Source organism: Homalodisca vitripennis, chromosome 5 (assembly GCF_021130785.1).
Source record: "Homalodisca vitripennis isolate AUS2020 chromosome 5, UT_GWSS_2.1, whole genome shotgun sequence".
NCBI lineage: Eukaryota > Metazoa > Arthropoda > Insecta > Hemiptera > Cicadellidae > Homalodisca > Homalodisca vitripennis.
In genome coordinates this window covers 137,458,998-137,483,502 of record NC_060211.1, presented here as the reverse complement: position 1 = coordinate 137,483,502, position 24,505 = coordinate 137,458,998, and the positions used below count along the sequence as shown (strand labels likewise).

The following is a 24,505-nucleotide window of genomic DNA, read 5'->3' as shown; positions in this document are numbered from 1 at the left end:
TAATAAAACGTATATTATAAATATCACTCAAAGAAATAAGGTTAATACATAGAAATCTATTTTATGAGATAAACTCTTTGAATTCAGTAGCAATATCTATAAAATATTATTTTACCTAAAGTGCCAAAATAAAAAAAAAACAATTTTAAATTGTGATATTTTATGGTAAATTTTGGTTATTTATTACCAATAAACGGATTTACTACTTTTGACGTGACAACGTCTTAAATTAGGTTGCGGCTCGGAGTCACTCATGAAAAAAGTGTAACGCCCGGTAACGTTACGATGCCCGTCCAGTGGGTCCGCCGCACGGGATCCGCACGGGATTAAAGCAGATAACTGTGGGTCCGCCGCACGGGATAAAGCAGATAACTATGTTTATTCGTGAAAATGTGGAGTGCTTAGATTCGTCATTTACAACGACTTACAACAATAAAGGTAAATAATTGTACACTGATATTTCATTATCGTAAACTATGATTGATTGATTAATTGTTAGATTGACACAAAAGTTGAGAAACTGAGTTTATAGGTTATGTCATACTATTGACAAATGTTTATAGTGTTAAGTAAATTATTAGTTTAAATCACTCTGCAATCAATCGTAATTCAGTCGATTGAGAAGAAACAGCGCGTATTGCTAGTCAAACATTTAAAATAACAAATTATAACCTCTAACCTGTCATAACAGTGCGACCAAACAAACGAACTAAACCGACCAATCACCACTCGCGGAGTTATAATTTAACTGTGTTTAGCAAGAATTTCAAATTCCAATTTTAGTAAATGTTTTATTCAACTTTACCATTTACAATAACAAATTTTGATTAATTTCAAATTATGTACAATGTTTTAGTAAACAAAATATATTTCTATAGTTAAAATTTGTGCAATTCTTATTTTCATTCAATTCCTTTTTCCTATTGTGCAATTTAATAATATTCATATCAATAAATATTCTACCGAGAAAAAGACGTTGTCACGTAAAATCTTCGCCCGTAAAACCGACTTTACAGGCAAACCATAAATTTTTTTTACGGATTAAAAAAAAATTGTTTTTTCAACCTTTTTGCAATTAGATATTTCTGCCTTTTTTATAAACACACATTTGTTTGGACATATTACAACTGTCATTCTGCATTCTGCAACATGTTGTAGCAGAAGAAACATAATGACTAGAAAATAAATTGGCCAAAATATTAATAAGCCACTAACGAACAGAAAAGTCCTTTCTCTTCAAGCCTTGATTTTATAATATAAATCTGCATTGCAATTCCTTCTTTTACATGATTACATATATTATATTATATGATGAATATAAATAGGTATGAAGGTCAAATTTCCTGCGCTTTAAAATCTACTGACCAGTCTTTTTATGGAGATTTCTGCCATTAACTCCTCTAAATCTACATGAAGAATTATATTAATATGAATCATTTTAATAAATGGTCGCAAAAAGGCGAGTTTTACTGTTAATAAATTAATAATAAAACTAAATTAATAATAACATATGACACCATGATAACTCTCAAGATCTTAGAAAACGAGTTGTTCAGCGTTGTCTGTTGTTACAATGTCTAAATCTATAAACGCATGATCTAAATAGTGAATCTGTTTATACAAAAAAAAACTTAATTTAACTGTAAATGGAATGGTTAGTTTACTTTTCTTAACTTCCAAGCACTTTAGATTTCTCATACTGTGTAACCAATAACACAAGGGCAATGATTTTAATATATGAAGGACATATTTCAAGCAATAAATATTTTTTAATGTAAGAAATTAGTGAGCCAGTTTATAATTAACAAGATTAATAACTAATGATTCTTACAAAAATTGTTGATTGTTAAAAGTAATTTAAATTTACTTAAACTTAAGATGTTCACTTGCAATATTATGAACGAACAACATTAGCACATAAATCAGATAAAAATTGATAAAGATTTTGTAAATTCCAGTTACATTCAGTGAACTGCTCAATACACCATAAAAACATGATAGTCCTGTAAGATACCCTAACAAATGTAAGAAACAGTAAGATTTGAGAATTATAAATGCATTTAAATAAAACACGACTTACAATTTGCTTATCATTACACACGTTATTCCTAACATACAAGGATTGGCCGGTACTACATGTGTATGTACCTATTTGATATATAGATCTTTGTAAAAAATATCCAAAAAAAGTTATTTTTGAGTTGCACTTCATATGACGAAAAGGTTACCTAAGTGAAGAGCTCAGGATCCCTGAGACATACAGTCCTGCCAGTCCAGGGTAATTTCTCCCCACCTCCGATACGTACAAGGGGACAATCTGACTGGAAGATTTTATCACCTAAAAATAAAAAAGTACTATACGTAATTTTAATTAAAGTTTGTCTAGCATTCTAAGCTAAGAGAAATGTAATTGGATTACTTTAAATATACTGCAGTATCTTTATTTCCTATAACTTTAAGCTGGGAGAACACTTAGAACTAATATTCTTAAATGCTGTTAACTAGGTTTAGATTAAAGAAATAAGATATAGATACACATTTATATTTTAAGCGTGTTTCTGGAGAGAAAAGTGCTCAAAATTATAGAATTGTTAAAATCTTGATTTTTTCCGATTTTTTGATATATTTAAGCATAAGAATTATGTTTAAACTTAAATATTTGCAGTCCTGAAAACCGTTTTACAGAAACAATAAATTTTGACTGCTTTAATATTTTATAAATCCAATTGTAAACCTGAATCTAAATCAAGTATGTAATCCATCTTTGTAACACAAGTATTCAAATATTACATCATCCTATCCATCGGATACCATAGTATGGGCAAAGGGTAGTATTATTCAGTATTAGAAGTCTACAATAAACTACCAAAAACTTGTAAAAATAACACTCATACATAGCCTCACATATATAACATTGTATAGCACAATTTAAATTTCTCAGAAATCCTTATTCTGGAAATTAAAATTAGGAATTCTCTTTCACAAAACCCTGTATCTGACAAATGCAATCAATACCATATAAGTCCAAATTTATCCACAAATATTTGTATACACTGTTCGTTAGATATTTATTATCTGAATTTTGATAGGAATTACGGTTATTACAAATTAAGCTAATAAGATTAAAACACTATAAAAGAGGTAGCAAGCTTTAAAAAACAGAGTAGTAGCAAGGAATTTATTGCACGTAAAATATGATAGTTTACAAGACATATACCATGACACAGATAACAATAACTTGATGTCCCCAAACTCTAAATACTTATTAATAGACTAGATTCAATAATCAAATAAAATATCAATCTAAAACAAATATTTTTGAATAATACAACATAATACTCAGTCAGCGGTCTGTACGTCACTCTAAGAGCCTGAAATCTCCGGTCGGAAACTAGCTCTAAAACTCTAAATCTAATTCAACTAAAGAATGAAAAGCCCATTGATGATTACCGACGTCATCCTTAGGACATTACATAATCAGTCGGAAGTTCTACTGATAATAACATTCCAAATCTAAATAAACGGCCTTAACATCACTCCAAGAACCTGAAAGCTTTCCTAAGAAACTAAAACTACTACCCCAAAATTTAACATAGATAGTAGAAATTACACATCATGGAGTAAACCTTCCTGAGAATGCAGACACTGGCACATATGTGTGTATTTTATTAGCTCTATTTCCATAATAAGCTATCCAATCCTTTAGACAAGCTGTTAGTAGAACGTGTAGGAACTTGTAGTGTAGCATCTACACTAGGGGTTGTTAAGGAACTTAGAGAGTAATTCAATATAAAAGACATTTTTATTCTTCTACAATTTTCATTTTTTTAAATCGCTTTCGCTGGTTAAGGCATCATCAGTTATTGTTTACAAAACATTGATGTATGAAATAGGGGAAAAAATAGTGCATCTGTATTTTTTATCACCGGTATTGTTTGTGTTCTTTTTTTAATGACTGGAGTCTTTTTGTCTTCCTTATGCAAACCAAAAACATTCATTTTAAATTTCATGAATATAACGTTAATAGCTTAAATTAATGGAGTTGGCTTATTGTGTTTATTAATAAGTGGTATTTAAAACAAGGACATACATTAGTCAAATTCAGGATTTAAAGCTGGAGCAAATATTCATTTATGGCTTAAAAACTAATTGTTTTTGTTGTTTTCACAATATGACGCACTCACCCCGGCAGCCACAGGATCACACTGGTAGTATCTGGCGTACAGAATCATGCCGAAGAATGTTGACAGGTTAATGACGATGTATAAACTGACAGCTGAGTAAAATAGTGCCCTGGAAAAATATTTCACTTTGTAGTTTTTAATAATAAGAACAGTGTTTTTATACATTTGTATTATAACATTCTGAACGAGTAGCGAATTTCTACTAGGAAAATGAGCTACTAATGTTGCCTTATAATAACAACCGTTTCCGCAAGAGAGGTGTCTAAAGCGATCATAAGCTAGAATCTACAATGAACATGATATTTTATAGAGGATTAGTGTCCACACACTTCTGTGTGTTTATCTGTATATCTGTGTTTTTACAGCCTTTAAATTTAGATATTTTGATGATTTTCAATCAACGTGGCACAGTTTATTATTTACATTAATTGTTGGTTTCCCTACATTATTAGTGCATACCCCCGCTAGAATAAGGTGGTCTTGGATATATTTATTCCCAAACGCAGCACCTCTTTGTATTCTGTTATATTAGCAATGTATTTCTGTTACCTTAAGCTATTCAAATATCAAAATAAAGCTATTAAACAATCTGTCTAATGCACGAAAAATTGGACAGAGGAAGGAAATAATGGTGTGTAAAAGGAAACTATAGTGTCAACTAGAAGACCTAGATAGTGATAACTACATCTAAGAAGACTATTTACATCACGTTAGTTGTATTTAGAATCCATCGTTACTTTATAAGTGTCCCAAAATGTAAAGTGAGCTGTCGGAGAATTAGATTTTTTTACTTTACTGTGTGTTTAGATGACTCACCAACTCCAGAACTATTATTTGTAGAACTATTAAATTAGCATATAATACTTTGAAGTATATCTTAAATAGGACTAACTAAAAAATTAATTACAAAGTTAACGGTAGATAAAATATTCATAATTAAATAATTCTTTATGCTCAATAATGTTTTAAGCATAATCCTAGTCCAGCAGACTAATTAAATAAAAAGTAATTGGATTAAAAAGTTTCAAAACTCTATAATTTCTTGCGATAAAATACGTTCTTATAGTCCCTTAACTCCTTTTACTTAAAAAAATATTTTGGTTAAACAGTTCAGAAATCAATAAAACTCTTAAAACTGTAAACATATGTTTTGAGTTTATACGAGTAGTTAGGTACTCGTTTGGCAATAGGCCCTAATTTTAAACAATAGCATCGTTGTAGGTGAACTACATTTAATCTGTTATTGATTACGCAAGTTTCTCCTATTGCACAATCTATCTATATTAAAGATGGATTTTCATACTTCTGAGGTAAACAAAGAATTATTTTTCATCCCTTAAGAAAATGAATTATTACAGGTTTGCCTGCCTAATGTGTAACATTTTTTGGTGTTTCCCTTAAATATTATAAATAGCAAGGAACCACAAACACTAGCAATCATCGTTGAACTCTTGTTGTCCTTTTAAGTAAACTGGCTTAATAAATTCATGAACTGTACATACCATCTTGCCTTACGGAGAGACGGTACTGACAGGTACCTCTGAACAGATGCAGGAAATATAGCTAAGTTGCATAAGTAGGTAAAGAAATATCCAATGGATGAAGTCCACAGTGTGTTCCGAGCAAATGGATTCGGGTCCATACTTAAACACACGAATACATTTATGATTAATAAATATACATATACAGTACTTGTATTTACAAATATATTCTGTAGATTTTAAACAAACATGTTTTATAATTAAATGTGAGTATTTTTAGGTTAAGAATAATTTATATTTTAAAATGTTTGAAATAGTTTAGTGTAAAAAGTAAAAGAGACATAAAAGAATGCCGAGTTGGATTTCCTTCTAATAACCAACCGTCACTTATGCGGGATTGGTGGTGCGTACTTTTAGGTCAAAGTTTCCAAGTAATTTTCCTGTAATTAATTTTTAAATTTAGAATCGTATCAAAATTCATTGCAGAGATTGTGGTTTACTTTAGAGAAGGTATGGGCAATGTCCCTGATTATGACTGGATCAAGTTTAATACTTATATTAGGAAGCCTTTGCAACATGTTATAGAAGAAAGAAAAGGAATAGTCGCTGAGATTAATTTATCTTCTCTGGACCTGCTAAAGTTCCGATTAAAAGTACTGTTTCCAGGATGGATAATTTCAGGCTAACTCCAAATAGAAAATATATAGCGTGGACCAAAACCGATGTATCATTTAAATCTGGGTAACCTAATGGATACCCAGCAGTGACACATCAATATCCAAAAATATAAAGATTTTGAGGAGAATTGCAGTTAAAGTCAATGGGACTTCCAAATTTTAAATTGCATCTATGCAAATCTATAAGTATTTCCGCTTTGACTGGAAGCGACTGGTTCAGAGGTAGTTTCCTTTTCTTCCAGGGAGTCTTTAGTTCCCTTACTTATTTTTTTATTGTAATATTTAATTATAACATAACAATGTACTCGTACTTAAACATTTCCAGTCTGCCTCCTTCCTTGTTGATCCGCCATATCTCACTTACTCCTCCAAGATTGAAACAGCTGACGATTATTACAAAAACCATCCCAAAAAATGTGAACATACTTTGAAGTGCGTCGGTCCATAGAACGGCTTTCAGTCCTCCCTAGAAAACGATACATTTATCATCTTGTATATAAGGTGGTCTTAACTTTGAGCTATAAATATGGCGCTTGTGCGGTTTCCTTAGTATTTTAAGAATATTAAGACATTTTAAACTCTCCCTTGAATATTTTCATTCTAATTGAATAGCAGCACAATCCGGAAACTGAATAATTCCTGAAAACAGTTGTTTTTATTTATGGCAGAGCTAGCGATAAACTAGACCTCCATAAACATATTTTAGATAACAAAGTGTCTTATAGTGTATAAAAATAACTACTAGGTAAACTTCACTATATAAAGGTAAAACTTCTTGGTACAAAACATTGACACGGAGCAATAATTTTCTGCTCTAAGTACCATAAACAATAACGTAAAATTTGAAAATAACCATGGACATTGCGATGATTATGACAAACTGACAGTCACGCTTAAAAGTGAATGAATAGCAATATGATGCTAAAATTATTTGTGTCAGATGCAGTTGGGTATAAACAAAGTATAAGCTACAAGTATAACTGGAACACAATTCAAAAGTAATAGTTTTATTTCAGGTAGAAATGTAATTTATTTTTCTGATATTGATATTTACTAAATATATAAAAAAATCATAAAAACATAAATTCCAACACAACAGTCTGGGCAACGCAAAGAGGGACTAAGTTATTAAAGAAGAGAGTCGCCCACCTCGTAGTTTATTAAATAATTGTCAAACTTACTTAATCCGGCATAACATAACTAATTACGTAAACTTTCAGAACTATCCTTCTTATATCTATACCTTTGTCAGCTTTGGTCCATTTTACTTATACTATAAGTAAGTAAGAATGTAAATAATCATAATCCCGTTGACTATGTATTTTAGGGAATTGCTATAATATTTAGATTGTGGGGGTTACAGAACAATAAATTAATGTTCATAGTTACAATAAAACAATGAAATTATATTATATTTCATTCTAGGCTTTGAAACCTATTTTTAATCCAGTTCCAGAAATATAAAGGAAATAATTGTTATGCAATGTGTTGTAAACACAATGGAGTCATACATTTCAAGGCTCTAACAATGTTGTAATATTTGTGCTAAAAGCTGGTATTAATTTTCGATTTAATAATATAAAGGGTTAGGTCCAAAATTATTAAATTTGTGAATTACAAGGGGCACAATGTCTCCTAAAAGTGAAATCTAAATACTACGTCAATCGTACTTACAAAACTTGTATAGAAAATGCAGATGCCACTAATTCCGACGGATATGGTATACACTGAAAGTCCTGTAACTGAGTTAAATAACCATATTAAGTAAATAATAAGCCAATTTAATGTGTTACTTAAACTCCCACAATATCTAAAAGTTAATCTTGATAGTTCGGTTAATAGGATAACTACAGTGTACGTCTGTCAGTACCATTGTCATCTTAAAACATTTACTAATTAGAGCGGTTCTAACGTGACAAGGACGTTATATATTTAACATTTAGCAGTTTTATTTTGAAGATAGTTTAATGGAAATGTATTATTAGTATATCAAACTAAGAACTATTTTCAGTAGTTAGTTATATACTTAGGAAACAGAAATTAGCGATTACGATTTAATGTTTAATCGATATTCACCGACCTAGGGATGGATAGTCAACCTCACCTTACCCCTTGATTTTAAATAGAGTGCTAGGCAGAATACACTGACTTTAGGGTCTTGGTTTCAGATTTTTGAATGGAAGATGGGAAAGGCTATGATTTGTATAATGTAAAGAAAATACAAGATGCTGGATGAAGAGTGAGGGATTCGGTTCTTCCTAATGTTATTTCACCTATAGGCACTACTCATATATTTTATCCTGACTCGATACTTACCGCAAGGTATTCTTTAGGGTTATTAACATACTGGAGTGATAATCTAAAGATGTCGCAGATTGTGCGGTTTTCGTGGAGAACTATAACTCATTTCGAGATGTTTAGGCAACGAGTTCAATCATCTTAATTCTTCTATTTGGTGAACAGTCTGCAGCTACATTAAGAGCACAGAGTTACATGGTTTTCGTTCTGAAGCAGTCCCAATTGAGATGCGAAGTATGTGAGTTTGGTATTAGGGTAAATTACCTTCAAATCAACTTCAAATATAGTAAGGTTTTCATCAACTGCGTCCTGCAAACTGTTCTTAACTTGTCGCTTTCTTCCGGAATCTATGCTGATCAAAAAGTACAGTCGAAGATTCCATAAAATTGGATGTGATACTTTTTGGTTGACCATATCAGGAAAATTAATGAGATAGAATAATTCATTCACTGTGGTTACAACTAGCATTACCAATTAAATAATTACTTACCTATAGCGAATTTTAGCAAATTTCGGAAACTCCTCCACGAATAAAGCTTTGTCCAGGGCAGAGGTTAGTGGAATATCATAGATATAGCAAAGATCAAAGTATACTTACCCGGATACATGACTAGGATATACCTAATGAGATCATCTCGCTATAATTGGGAGTGCCGATGGCCGAGCGGTCTAAGTCGTTGGAATTTGGGTCTGAGTTAGAGATAGCGCAGGTTCAAATTCTGTCTGTGACTGTTGCACTTTTTATCAGTACAATCAACCTCGTACTGTATCGACTCTCCCGTTTATTCTGTTTGATAAGATCCTCGCACACGCCAGTGGGCAATGAGGACGGACAGCATATGGCTTAAAAGGGGATCGGCCTCTCCTTAAAAAAAATATATGCTCATGACCATGTTTTCTGTGCATTGGGAGATAATATTTGAAGGTTGTACCTAAAGGAGTGCCAAAACATAAACTGTAATGAGAATCTGAGTGCAAGAACTAAATCGGAGGGATAATCATGCAATACTTCTTGTGCGAGCTTTTCAAAGCATCTTAATTATAAAGGTGTATTTCTCAATCCCGGAAAATTTTCACTGGACTTTAAACCAAAATGAGGAGGTTTTGATCTGGCTCAGACTAAATTGGCATGTATTCATGACATTCTCTTTGTTTTCGAAGACTGTAAAAATTGTTTTGCAAGGTTTTTATTGGGCTGGCTTTCTTAGTATGCTCCTTGCATGCGATCAAAAATAAAATCTAAGAAAGTCTTTTATTTTTCTGTTTCACGACAACTGATGTATGAGATAAAGAAAGTTTCAGGGTCAAAGAAGAAGTTAGGTTTGGGTTGAGAGTTTTCAGGGAACTGAGGCAGGTGGTTCCGTAACAAGCTTCGCTATTTAATTCAATATTTAGCTTCAATATTAAAATTAAATCTCTCATTTGATAATGCTAAATGCGTTACACACACTTTAAAGTGCCATATTACGGTATTCCTAAATTGATGTAGCATTTATCTCAATAATTCATGAGATCGGTATTTTAAAAGTATATTTATAAGATAAACAACTTTGATCAACAGTCAATAATTAGAAAGCGTATTTACATGTCAACTTGCGAAAAGAACAATTAAAACAATTCAATAATATTGAATTTAGTATTTGGATAAACATACTAAATAAATAAAGTGATTTCTGAACTTATTGCAGATTCTGAGTGCAGCAATTTGGTTTTTATAGATAGATCAAAGACCTGTATTTTTTTCATTTTCAAAACAGTCATCTAATAAAGGTTTGAATTCAAATCCGGAGTAATTTTCTTTTGGAATATTCAACTGATTTCCAGTCAATCCCCTAGTATCAGTGTTATTATTATTTTTGGTCAAATATTAATAACCTTCATAAAATTGACATATTTCAAATGATAAGGCTACGGATGTAATCTAATCAATGAAAACAATATGAACTTAATAGATAGAATGCCTACAGCTATTAACTATTGCAATTTTTATTCATATAGTACAAACTACTTTATAAATTGGTTGGTTGGTAAATTGGTACTTTATAAATATTCATTTAAATATTTAAATTTACTAAAGTAATTCGTTAATCTACAGATTCTTATTTCTTAGTTACATACACATAAAAAAAACAGCAAACCTGTGATCCATATTTGATGTAAAGCACTTTGCATACTTACCTTGATTGAAGCAGACAGCTGGGACAAATATAACAGCAGGAAGTAACGTTACCTAACAGAGGTCGAGTTAAGTTAGAACATTTTAGAAAAATGTAGTTATTTCGTATATTTAAAGAAATTCGAAGAGTAATTTCGTAACCATTACCAAACTACACATGCAAATTATTATTTATTGTAAAAACATATGAAAATTTAAATAATGAGTAAACATAATTACTGCTCTTTATAGCAATCAATAACTTCATATAGACTCAGAATACTTACCATAAGAAAAGAAAATAATGCAACTCCAATTATTCTCACGTGTTTGTTGAAACGAAGCTGTAAATACTGAAACAGATAAAGTTGTTTGAATATTTAAAATATGTAAACGTTATTAGAACTTACATAGAGACTTTTTTTGTATTTAATCCGTACTTTCAAACATGCTAAACTTAAAACTCCAAATGTTTGTATACTTACCATTCGTTATTGATGTTCAAATCTGTTTTTAAAGCACAGAGTATAAATTTCTTAATTAATTGGCAGGACATCTATTGCCATAATAATGATATAATTAGAAATGTCATAGGTCCTATACTATTTACCTAGAAATTACTAAAACTTTGCTACAATTCTTTTGAAATTGTAATACATTAATACATTAATACATTAAAATTGAAAACAGTAATACAATTAAAAATATATTTTAAATTTATATTTTTGAAAACCTTTACTTTTAAATAGACATTATTTTTACACTGCAGTCAGAGATGCATTTCTAATTCTTTTTCTAATTATATTAACAAAATATTTGAATTTTGAAACAAAAAAAAAAACAATTATTAGAAACAAAATTTTTACCATAATGGTTAACTAAAAACTTACAAATGCAACAATTTGTTGTAATTTTTGTACGCAATAAAGGGAAACGTACCTAGATTTGTATACCTATATTTGCACTAACATTTTCTTAATACACAGCTTTAGAAAATGTAGTCAAGAACGTATAACAATAACATAGGATGCATTACAGTGTCATATTGCAATTAACATTTCAAGACACTGATAGAATAATTCAGAAATTTAAACTGAAGTGTAAAAACAAACTCTTAACCGCTAGCTTAACAGCATAAGAAATTCTGCAATGAAAAATTAGTATGTTTTTGACGTACTACTTCTTATATTGTTGTTAAAAGGTGGCGAATTAATAGCGATCCCCGTTACATAAACTGATAAATTTCCCCACAGATATTTGTTAACGATAAGTTTCAAACCACGTATTTTCGTATGCATAAACAAACATTAAAAAATATGCGATAAAAGTTAAATAATAATCATAAAAATAGTTATAGATTTTAATAAGAAGGAGTACAAAAATATTATTTCATAAGTTACAGATATAACAAACAGTTAGTATTTGAAGAGGTCATTTTTAAGTTCTAATAAAGATCCTTTGGAGATATTTCTGTATATATTATAGTAATGAAACTCCATACAAGTAATAAAATATATAATTTTAGCTGGATGATTACAATCAATTTCGATAAAATCCTATTAAATCAATTTTATTAGGTATTTTATAAGGTATTTTTAGTAAGTTTTGTTTATTAGGAGACATCAATCATTTATTATTATTAAATTAAAATTATAATTCTTACCTACTGACCTCAAAATGAGAGTTGAGCTGAAGTTTGTAGTAGACTGGAAGGTAGAATATTCCAATGACCAAAGCTAACATAATAACTGTGAAATTTGCAGCAGCATACTGAGTGCCGTATAGATAAATCTCTGTCGGTATACCCAAAATAGACAATCCTGAAACACAGCTGTAACAAAATCATGTTTATATATATATATATATATATCGGGTGTCTTAAAAGTCACAACCCCACCCACTATTAACTTTTTTAAGAATATAGATGGCGTGATTTACTTTAGAGGTTTTATATGACCAAATGAGGAGATTTTGATGCATGCAAATTTTTGACTCCCCCCCCCAATAATGTATTGTGTGGGTAATTCAAACTTTTTAAGTAGAAACTTCTAACAACTGACACCTCAATTTATAGGTATTATAAAAAAGAAGAAGAATGGCGCAAACCAGATTTTATAGTTTTAATGATACACTATCAAATTTGGTGGGTGTTTAAAATAAATTTGAATTTATTTTAAACACACACAGTTTAAACTACATTTAAAGTTATTGTAAGGCAGTTAAAACATTAACTGGCTAATTTTCTTTGAGAACCTAGTACACAAAAATCATAATATAATTTATTACAAGAATCAACAAACATCAAAATCCATGATTAACATTACATTTATTAAGTTTAGTTTTGTCTGACCGAAGCACATTAATTAGAAATGGAAGTATTAATGAGTAGAAAACATTAATGTATGCCATTAAAAACCAAAATTAGTTACAGTATTGTATCAAAATAGTTTTAATTTTAGTGTAGGGGTTTTTAGTGCATTATTGTTAGTAATTAGTAAAAAATATAAAGCTTCTGAAGAAATCAAATTTTGAAAATCCTAATCCTGCACTTTTGAAATATGCAAGTAAAACACTTTTAAAATATACCTCTCTCAATGATTAATTAACACAATTTAACCATGCAGTCAAAAATGTGACATAAAAAGTTATTTTTCTCTCCAATTTTCCGAGAACTGAAGTCAACAAACAACTCAAACGATAATCCTAGAAGTAAATGAGATAAAGCGTACTCTCTAAAGACTAAAAACGTTATGAACTTTACTTCTTGCCAAGTGGTGATTTTAGAACTACAACCATATAAAACTAAACATTCCGTAAACCCAGCCACTAAACTGAACCCAAACTAAAAGAACCCAAAACTATAGCGTAGTCTATTCAACTGAAAAATACTCTACCCCCGACAACTTATACAGCGCTTATGTCAGAACTGTGCTTATGTCTTAAACAGTATTGTTAAATTTCTGGATACCCTTCAATGGTATCTGTTACTAAGTTGTATAGTCCCTCGGATATATGAAGGAAGGAAACTTTGAAGAGAGTATTTTAAAATAATACCACTCATATGATCACAAAACTACACATTTTATAAAATATGATCTTCTAAGAGAACGAACTCATTAAACCACCGTCTTTGATACATAATGGCATGTTAATTCCAGAGCATAAGTATGTGTATCTCATTTTATGAGAAAATTACTTAACGAAAAAACCCTCCTCAACCCATTAAGCAAGCGATTCAGTATTGATTTATACAACTATTGGAAACTACTGAACCAAGGAGAGATCACTTACAACCTCCAATTGAATCACCTCCTCCAGTTGCTGTACAGTAGGTATAGCAATATAAAAAAGGTGTGTCCCTTACATCTGGGCAACCCTAAGAATGTCTAGAGGGCATAAACACAAATGTTGAAGTATTGAGGTAAAAGCGTTGTATCTACAGGTCAGTTTACTTTAAAGGATAACGTATTGATTGGGTAAAGCTCCCTTAGTGTTAAATAGTGTTGCCAGCTATAAGTGACATGAGGGAGTACTATCTGCTACTGTATCATGAACGCCTTAACTAGAAGATGCTGGAACATAGCTATCATTCCTTTCTTCCAAATTACATGGCATGACTGGTAGTGTCCACTTGTCCTTCTTGAGGAGATCTCGACAGGAGTGGCGGCCCTACCCCTAACACTACCATTCTTGAATATATAGTCACTACCAAAGCAAGCACAAAGGTCAGTATATTACTACGTTTATTGAAAGTTTTCTCAGCTTCTTGACAATAGTGAACTGTAATTTAAGTCCTTAAAAGTCAAAGATCAATCTTCCTATTATAGAGACGGGAGTAAGATGATTAATTATATCTTGAATGATAACACTCTAATGATTTTATGGAAATCTACTGATGCTTTCCATTAGCTTATGACACCAAACTTAGCTTTGGGATAGAAGGTGTAAGATCTATTTTCCTTACTACTCTTCGTACCAGATCCTAGCTTATAGAGCTGTACCCTAGACCTTAACTGTTTGTCCAGATTTTGTACACACAACACCGAATTGTTTTTTCCTGCAAATAAAGTATGGTATTTTAAATATGCTACATGTTTTATAAAGAAACTAAAGGTTGCAAACGTTAGTATTAAAACAACAGATATAGTGAACACTTGTACTAACCTTGCCACTAGAGACATAGCAACGGGGAAAATACCCATGGTCCGGCCTCCAAGCATATATGCAGCAAAGGTGTCTTGTTTATCGCAGAAAGTGTAGTAAACTCCAATAAAAAACGACAGGAGCAGCATTGCTACCACCACCGAGTTTTCTATCCAGTCAAATTTGAAATCAGCGAATTCATCCATTGTGATTGTATTATCTGAAAGTTTAAAGTTTTCGATTGAATGGATGTATTTTAAAATATAAATAAATAAGTAATTGATTTGCTTAAAGTTCTAAATGTAAAACAGTTTATTCTTCTTCTTATTTATACAAAACTTCATTTATTACTATTGAACTATTTTAACTTTGGGCTCGTTAGGTTTTTATACTAGTGGTTTGCTGTAACAATTGACACGAATATTGAGATAGTAGTACAGAATGAAGACATCACTGGAAGTACTTAATAAGAGGCAAAACGGAAATTATAGCAAAATGAATTCAATGTCTATAAAAAAATTAATACAGTAAATGAATATTTATGGCTTGTACTAAACACATTATGTGTTGTCTCATTGTTTAACCAAATCTCTGAAACAACAAAATATGTTTACTTTGAATCACTTTTTTATTTATGAAGAAAGGTTCTACATTACAATTTGGTTTCACTTTTATAAATAGTTTTATTTAATGTACTGTTTTGATGTCGGGGGCTATATTTTACTGCCAATTTTTCCGAATATTGCATCTAAATTTATTGGACAGCAATTATTTGAAAAATAGATTACACTGCAGACTAAACATAACCACTTTAAATTGAAATTGAACATTAAAAAGTGTAACCAACCATATTGAAATAATAGCCTATACAATTCTCCAAGTAAAATGTAATTCCAAAGAGCTTTTTTTCAATGTTTGTTTAAATATCTACGACTCACTTAATTTATTTAGCTTAATAAATCTGGTGTATTTTTGTGAAGCTTCCTTCAGTCAGTATTTTAACGCTTTTACTTTACAATAACAATTTTGAAATATATTGTGTTACTGTTATATTCCAAAAAATAAAATTATTGTTAAAAACATATAAGAATTGTTATTGTTATATATTACAATAAGAATTAGCAACAGCACAATTTTTGGCAATATGTATATAATCTGTTCTAAAACTATTAACAATTATTTGCCCTAATATGTATTATAATAAACAAGAATTTGATTTATTGTGATACATATTATAGAAAGATTACCTTCCTTCAGAGACTATGAACCTGTAAATGCATGAAATTTATTATTTAGCAGTGCTTTTTGTAGGTAATTCCTCATTCCAATTAAGATAACTACTAGTTTATCGTTGGAATTGGCACAACATTGTATATCAGCTTGGCTAGATACACTAATGTTAGACCATGGCTCTAGACAATTAACTATATGATACAGCAAAGTGAATATTTGCATTTCCAAACGTTCGATGGCAAGATTACGATAAGCTTCGAAATCATATATAATGAGTATAAATATATAAATACTATATATATATATATACTACGGTAATTTTTAAAAATAAAGCAAATTTCCATGTTGGCTTATATGATTTTATTTGCTGAAATTTAATTTATTTGTCAAATATAAGACACATCATTATAATTAATTGTTAATAGACATTTTCTTGATTTTTTATTATTTTCTATTAATATTAAAATGCTTATCAGACTGAAAATAAATATAAACACGTTGTAAACTCATTATTCGTTTGAATATAATAAAATAGGTTACAAATCTGAGATTACTTAATGAGTTAAAGCAAACAAAACATCTTAGCAAACTGATACATTGCTAAACGAATCAAAATAATCCATTATATTTCATTGTTAAATTAATATTTGATACCATTTTGAGAAATTACATTAAAATATAGCTTGTACTTAAACCTTTTTTTAATTCTATGCCAATTAAAGCAGTTAATCCCGTTTTCTTAGGTTTTCGACGTTTATAAGGAATGTTAGTTCTAGTGGTTTTTTCAACGACGCCAACGTTGAATTAAATAAGGCAATAACCATTTATACAAATTTAACGAATTTAAATAAAATTCATTGGACAAGTATTTAGTCTTTCTAGCATATGTTTATTTTCGTATTTTAACACATATGTGACAGAAACGGCCAAATACAACATAATTAAATCTTAAAAATAAAGGGCTCTGTGATTTAATGGTAGTGGACTCACCGGGCAAGTTATAGATTCGGGTTTCGAGTCCCAACGGAGTAAGTACTTTCTGTGATTCAATTCTTTTAAAAATTATATACATATATATATGACTTATATATATATATATAAGTTATAAATATATATATAATATATATATATTATACTGTAATTTTTAAAACTAAAGCAAATTTCCATGTTGGCTTATATGAATTTATTTGCTGAAATTTAAGTTATTTGTCAAATATAACACACAAAATTATAATTTAATTGTTAATTTACATTTTCTTGATTTTTAATTATTTTTTTATTAATATTATAATGCATATCAGGATGAAAATAAATATAAAACATATCGTAAGCTCATTATTCGTTTGAATATAATAAAATAGGTTACAAATCTGAGATTACTTCATGAGTTTACAGCAAACAAAAGATCTTGGCAAATTTATAGATTGCTCAACTAATCAAAATAATCCATTATATTTCATTGTTAAATTAATATTTGATACCATTTTGAGAAATTACATTAAATATAGCTTGTACTTAAACCTTTTTTTAATTCTATATGCCAATTATAGCAGTTAATCCCGTTTTCTTAGGTTTTTCGACGTTTATAAGGAATGTTAGTTCTAGTGGTTTTTTTCAACGACGCCAACGTTGAATTAAATAAGGCAATAACCATTTATACAAATTTAACGAATTTAAATAAAATTCATTGGACAAGTATTTAGTCTTTCTAGCATATGTTTTATTTTCGTATTTTAACACATATGTGACAGAAACGGCCAAATACAACATAATTAAATCTTAAAAATAAAGGGCTCTGTGATTTAATGGTAGTGGACTCACCGGGCAAGTTATAGATTCGGGTTCGAGTCCCAACTGAGTAAGTACTTTCTGTGATTCAATTCTTTTAAAAATTATATACATATATATATGACTTATATATATATATAAGTTATATATATATATATATATATTACTGTAATTTTTAAAACTAAAGCAAATTTCCATGTTGGCTTATATGAATTTATTTGCTGAAATTTAAGTTATTTGTCAAATATAACACACAAAATTATAATTAATTGTTAATTTACATTTTCTTGATTTTTAATTATTTTTTATTAATATTATAATGCATATCAGGATGAAAATAAATATAAACATATCGTAAGCTCATTATTCGTTTGAATATAATAAAATAGGTTACAAATCTGAGATTACTTCATGAGTTACAGCAAACAAAAGATCTTGGCAAATTTATAGATTGCTCAACTAATCAAAATAATCCATTATATTTCATTGTTAAATTAATATTTTGATACCATTTTTGAGAAATTACATTAAATATAGCTTGTACTTAAACCTTTTTTTTAATTCTATGCCAATTTATAGCAGTTAATCCCGTTTTCTTAGGTTTTCGACGTTTATAAGGAATGTTAGTTCTAGTGGTTTTTTTCAACGACGCCAACGTTGAATTAAATAAGGCAATAACCATTTATACAAATTTAACGAATTTAAATAAAATTCATTGGACAAGTATTTAGTCTTTCTAGCATATGTTTATTTTCGTATTTTAACACATATGTGACAGAAACGGCCAAATACAACATTTAAATCTTTAAAATAAAGGGCTCTGTGATTTAATGGTAGTGGACTCACCGGGCAAGTTATAGATTCGGGTTCGAGTCCCAACGGAGTAAGTACTTTCTGTGATTCAATTTTTTTAAAAATTATATACATATATATATGACTTATATATATATAAGTTTATATATATATATATATATATATATATATATATATATATATATATATATATAAGTCATGTAGGTCAGATTAGGTTACCATTTGGTGAGAGTCTACCAGAATGTATAGTACCTACTCTATTTTATAACTCGCCTGAAAATATTTTCAATGAAAATACGAGGATGCCTCAAAAATTCAAGGAATCTGTATAAAAGTAGTTATTGCTTCATTAATATGTGTTTCAGTGTTTTACTGATTAAAATATACCCATAAGAATCTGAGTTGAAAATTTATTTTTATGTCAGAAATAAGAATTTATTTTAAAATTAAATTGTTTTTAATAAATGCTATTCTATATATTTGTAAAAATATATTTATAGAGAATACGAATAGTTGCAATTTTTTATACACGTAAAAAATGTCTAAAAATGTTATGTCTTGCATAATAATTGTTAATACTTTTATAGAATTTAGCGTTTTCAACATGTTTTTAGTTTAAGTATAGGATTGTTGTAGAGTTTACAAACTGTTATTGATATGAAATCTTTAATACTGTTATATAGTTTTAAAATTTTTAATGTTATTTTAGGGCATACAGAGTTTTAGGAACAATGATAGGCTAATTTTTAAGCTTGCAAAGTGACGTTAGAGACTTTAAATTAAAAACCTTTTCTAATTATTCCCTATCATCAATTTATAAATTTTTTAATAGCTACAGCTTTTTATCGGGTTTTCAACTTTACTTTTATTTTAACAATATTTTATTATTATTGTTTATGAAAAAAATATTTTTACTACTTTGTACTTTACTCCAAAAATTAAACATTTTCAATAAAAGAGAACTCGAAGAAATGCAAGATGGTGGTTGGATGATTCTGGAATACGAAAAGAACGTTATTAAAAAAATATTATTTGTTTAATGGATACTACTCTTTAGAAATTCAAGTAAAAATATACACCAACAAAGCAGTGCTATAGATGAAAATAGTACCATTTTTGAGTGGTATCAATTAGACGAGTTTAAACTAAGCCAAAACTAGATAAAATTTTGTTATTTACATATTTCACGATTTATATGACTTAGCCACCTAAAGATATAATATTTACCGTTGTCATAATATTACTGGTTAATCATAGCAGTTGTAACAATTTTTTGTAATAAACTAAACAAGTGTATTATTTGCTCACCAAATCAGCAAAGTTAGCTTAGTTTTATTCACTTGCTTTTTACAACTTCAAATCCTTAATAGAGTACAGAAAGATCCAATAAAACAATTAGAGAAGACAAACTGCTATTGAAACAGAGGACTCCCGTGACATTATTGTCAGTCAGTAAGGAAAAGAGATTTCCGCCATTGTTGACTGTACCTCGTTCTCTTGAGAATTGGTTTAATTTTTCACTGAACAAACATGCTGGTTAGTGAATAGTTACTGTCTAATGTATTGTCGGTTTGTAAACATCTTACTGTTAATAAACTTATAAGTAAATTTTGAAATTTTGTTTTTTAAAATTTTTGTTCAGTTCTTAAAAATAGGTTATAATTGTTCTCATTGCATACAGTAGTTAATATATATATATGTATATATATATATATATATAATATATATATATATATATATATATATATATATAGCATTAAGATTAGATTATTCTCATCAAAAATGTCTTATGTATTGCTGTGGTATTCTTTATCTGTTACAATTTTGCCAATTTTATCTTGGAAAGTAAATATCTCCCTGCTGCCCACTGGATAGCAATCTACTCTGACCACTGATTATCTATCTCATAATATCTACCAACCTCCAAATTTCAATCAAGCTAACGCATTCGTTTCATTGATATGATTCTTTTTCTCCCATCCTTTTAAACTATCTTTTCTAATATCCTTACAATGTGCAAAACTCAAACATATGCTTATTAAAAACTTAAATTACTGTGATCAATTCGGAATACAGCTTCAAGGAAGGGATTCCCGTTGAAGTACGATAAGAATGCGTTACAGATAAGCTCAATATTCGAAGCTCCTCATCTCTGAATTCCCATTATATTGCAATATTCACTGTAATACTCTTCTTAATACATTGTAATGGTGCATATTTTCTTTTTGTCAATGATATCTCCTTATCTGAGTGCGAAGAAGCTGAAATTGTATTTCTAGCTTTGTTAGAAGTGTGATAAATACCGTGCCCTTTACTGCAACTGACTATATAAGGTTTTAATATCCATCCAATCTTCTTTAATGTATTTAATTTATTTATAACCACGGTAAATAAGTGAATTTTTATTTAGTTTGATTATTCACGGTATTTGGATAAGAAATGAATTATCATAACATTACTCAATGCTGAGGTAAGATTTGCTGAGAACTTCAACACGTGTTTACATAAAGTAACATCCAATGAAGTAACATGTAGGTACTAGTACAAGTTCCTCGTATATACAAGAATTATGGAATTATGGTGGAATTTCAAAGTACCATTGCTTACTCCATTATTTTGCATTGGAAATGCAGTTAAAATTAATGAAATTATCTTCCCTATATTGAACTATTCTGGGTTAAACATGAGACAACATTATTGAAGACGATTGCTCAAAACATTTAGAATTTATTCTTTTTATATTTTTAGATATTTATTTTGTTGTAATAATTACTAGTAGTCAAGAATATTATGTAATTTAAAAAAATCTAATATTTCAAGAACATTGAATGAGATCTACTGTATTTAATACGTACTTAATTACTGTCATTATCATTTGTAACAGTCCTCTAAACAGAGTCATTCCAGGTGTGAGTTCACCTTTACTGTCACCATTAGGTACTCTTTAAACTACTAACGTCTTTGCCACAAATTTTATTTCCTTACGAACTAAATCGAAAATAAATCATTCGTGCTAAAACTAAAACTAAACAAAGACGGGATACGGTATAAAATATGAAGTTTTAGAAAAAAATTACTTGAAATTCGTTTGTGATATTAAATTTGATATCAAACACAATATTTTTCTGCCTTAATCTAAACATCCAACTCCACACGTTATGGTTACAGAACCTACGGCTTCTCCCCACTGGTCTGAAAGGATTTCTTGAAACTGAATTGTAATATTCATACTTTTGAAACTTATTCATATGGATTCCTTTTTTTTATACATCCCACTCATCATGCCCAGATGAGCAGTCTTCCATTCGTCGGATTTGCCTAAGGAAAATTAATCCTAAACATTTTTTATCATGTGACAGAATGCATGATCATTGGACTATAATACTGCAAGGAGTGACGTGATCTCAACGAATCTCGCTTGGTCATTCTCTGAATTGTTTTATATTTGTTTACGTACAAATCTTTAACCTTCTTATATTTGTTTTTAATTTTACTATGTTTAATTTTATTTAGGCAACTCTTTGAAACGGCCATCCTTATATGTAGAATGACAAATTTCAATTACTTTCTTATTGTTATATGTTAAGTTGAACGTTAATATTACTCGTATATTTCATCTTATACAAAGGGGGTTTTTAAATTAAATCTCATGGCTAAATCTAAAGCTACATGTACCATACTAATGACGTCACGTCTCACATCACATTAGCAGACTCTCTAATTGGAGAGCTAACAAAGATTGACACTCTACATTTATCATTAGTCTACGCTAAGTGCGATCGCTCCAAAATGTGATTCCTTATTGTTTAACGACGAATGTACATAATAAAAGTTAGCTATTAAGTCTGTCCTTAAAATTAATATTGTGTATTTCTGCCTATTCTTGCCTTTGGAAAACATATTCATAGTTTTTTTTAATTTATTAATTTTTTTCCAAGGAGTTTCCCTAAAGTATTGAAATGCATTAGGACAATTAAAACTTCCAAACATACGGGAATAAGTTAAAACATCTAATTTTTATAATTCGTACCAAAATTCAAAATTAAATAATTTGTGCTTTACAGTGTTTTCGAAGACTGCATTATAAAGACTGAATGAGAGAGTATTATAATAATTTAAATTTTTTCCCCAAAATTAATTATTATTTAATTTATTTTACTTCATTTTTCCTTTAATTACTGTACATTGATAAATAATTGAGTATTTCCTTTTAAGGAAGGACTTTTTTTATCATCCTATTGCGTAGGAGCACTTGCCGACTTTTTCTTCTAAACTACCCTCTGTTTAAAATTTTATACAGTATAAGAATTAGTTGATTAACATTTTACTTTACATTGATGACGTCATTTATTTACTTTTTATGTATTTAGCTTTATCTTGTGTATGTACTCTTCCAGTGCTGTTAATTACACAAATACTACAAGGAGAGACTTAATAGAGAGTAACGGTATGTTTCAGAACTATAATACTAAGAACCATTCAAAAATATCTGCTACAAATTATTACTTTAAACTAAGATTAAAATCACACGACGACTACATATAAATCATCACAGTATTCAACATAATTTTAAATTTGGTTCTCAATGGTAAAATAAACATTTGGCAAAATCATGTTAAATGGAATTAAGGAATCGAAAGCTTTCAAACCCGCCCCAAGGGAACGATCAAAGTAGTCTCAAGGGTTGAAAACGTAGAAAGAGCACCTTATAATACAATACATTCTCGGTAATGTTATTACTTTACTTATTTTTATATATAGTTTTATAAACTAAAATTATCGTACTCTGTGAAAAAAATACGAAATTCAAACATACATTTTATAAAATATACCCTTTTATAGTGGTAAGGTAGAACGGTATTCGTAAATATTAATATTTGAATATATTTTTTCTTTTTCTTTCTTTTTAAACTTTAATCTTTCTTAACTTTAACGGAGAAAATATGCAACGATCAAAATATAATTTGTGTCTGAAGAGTTATTTCAAGATCAATGTTTAGTTTAGCTCCAATTCGCCTTCCGATAAATGTAGCATCTGAAATCTGAACCAACGTTATGTGTCTAGATGAAATATAGTTATCTCTGGTGTCAAAATGATAAAAAAAGTTTGTTTTGACTTTTTTTTCACCGAATTTTTTATCGCTTCAGATAGATTCCAGGATTGCGTCAGATTTCAGATGCTGCAATAAGCGGTAGGTGAGCTGGAGTTAAAATCAAAATCCAGATCAAAATATGTTCCGCAAGGAGAAACAAATTCGTAAAACCCATGTTGTATACTTTACATATTACAGCAGCACAAAGTGAAAATAAATCATAATGTGAAAGAAAAGAGCCTTAATGGTACTAAGCACTTTATTACTAATCATTTTTGATTCAGTTTGCCTTAAACCGTGGAATTTGGCTTTCCGAACTCTATTGCCGTTTTTCTATCCATAAAATGTATACAGCAACGGGTAAGAGTTTTTATCCACCAAATATTTCATATAGCCTAATCAGATAGTAAAGTATGCCACCAAATATGCTTACGTGGCGAAAATACAATGCGGTTAATACAGAAAATTTTAATGTAGGTAACTTTAAATGATAATTTATGTATTTTCACACAATTCTTAATATTAGTATATGGCTAGAGTTATTTCGGGAATTAATTCATTTTAAAGAACATTCAACTCAATGGGTTGCGTAAACCAATCAAAACTTTTGATTTGTTTTGAAAACCCTACTATAATATTG

At 29.4% G+C, this 24,505-nt stretch overlaps 1 protein-coding gene across 2 annotated transcripts in view; it reads right to left on the bottom strand.

Moving 5' to 3' along the window:
* Positions 1 to 24,505, bottom strand: part of LOC124362927 (sodium-coupled monocarboxylate transporter 1-like) — a 40,012-nt gene that overhangs the window by 7,802 nt on the left and 7,705 nt on the right. The window contains exons 1-10 of one of the 2 annotated variants that reach the window (XM_046817823.1): positions 16,186 to 16,206; positions 14,960 to 15,158; positions 12,467 to 12,626; positions 11,083 to 11,148; positions 10,819 to 10,870; positions 8,017 to 8,084; positions 6,654 to 6,808; positions 5,687 to 5,827; positions 4,185 to 4,293; positions 2,229 to 2,338 (exon numbers count right to left, since the gene is read on the bottom strand). In XM_046817823.1, coding sequence (XP_046673779.1) covers positions 2,229 to 2,338; positions 4,185 to 4,293; positions 5,687 to 5,827; positions 6,654 to 6,808; positions 8,017 to 8,084; positions 10,819 to 10,870; positions 11,083 to 11,148; positions 12,467 to 12,626; positions 14,960 to 15,144 — 1,046 coding nt within the window. In that variant the 5' untranslated portion in view covers positions 15,145 to 15,158; positions 16,186 to 16,206. Of the gene's footprint in view, positions 1 to 2,228; positions 2,339 to 4,184; positions 4,294 to 5,686; positions 5,828 to 6,653; positions 6,809 to 8,016; positions 8,085 to 10,818; positions 10,871 to 11,082; positions 11,149 to 12,466; positions 12,627 to 14,959; positions 15,159 to 16,185; positions 16,207 to 24,505 lie in introns of those variants that run through there. The other variant, XM_046817822.1, reaches the window with a different exon arrangement.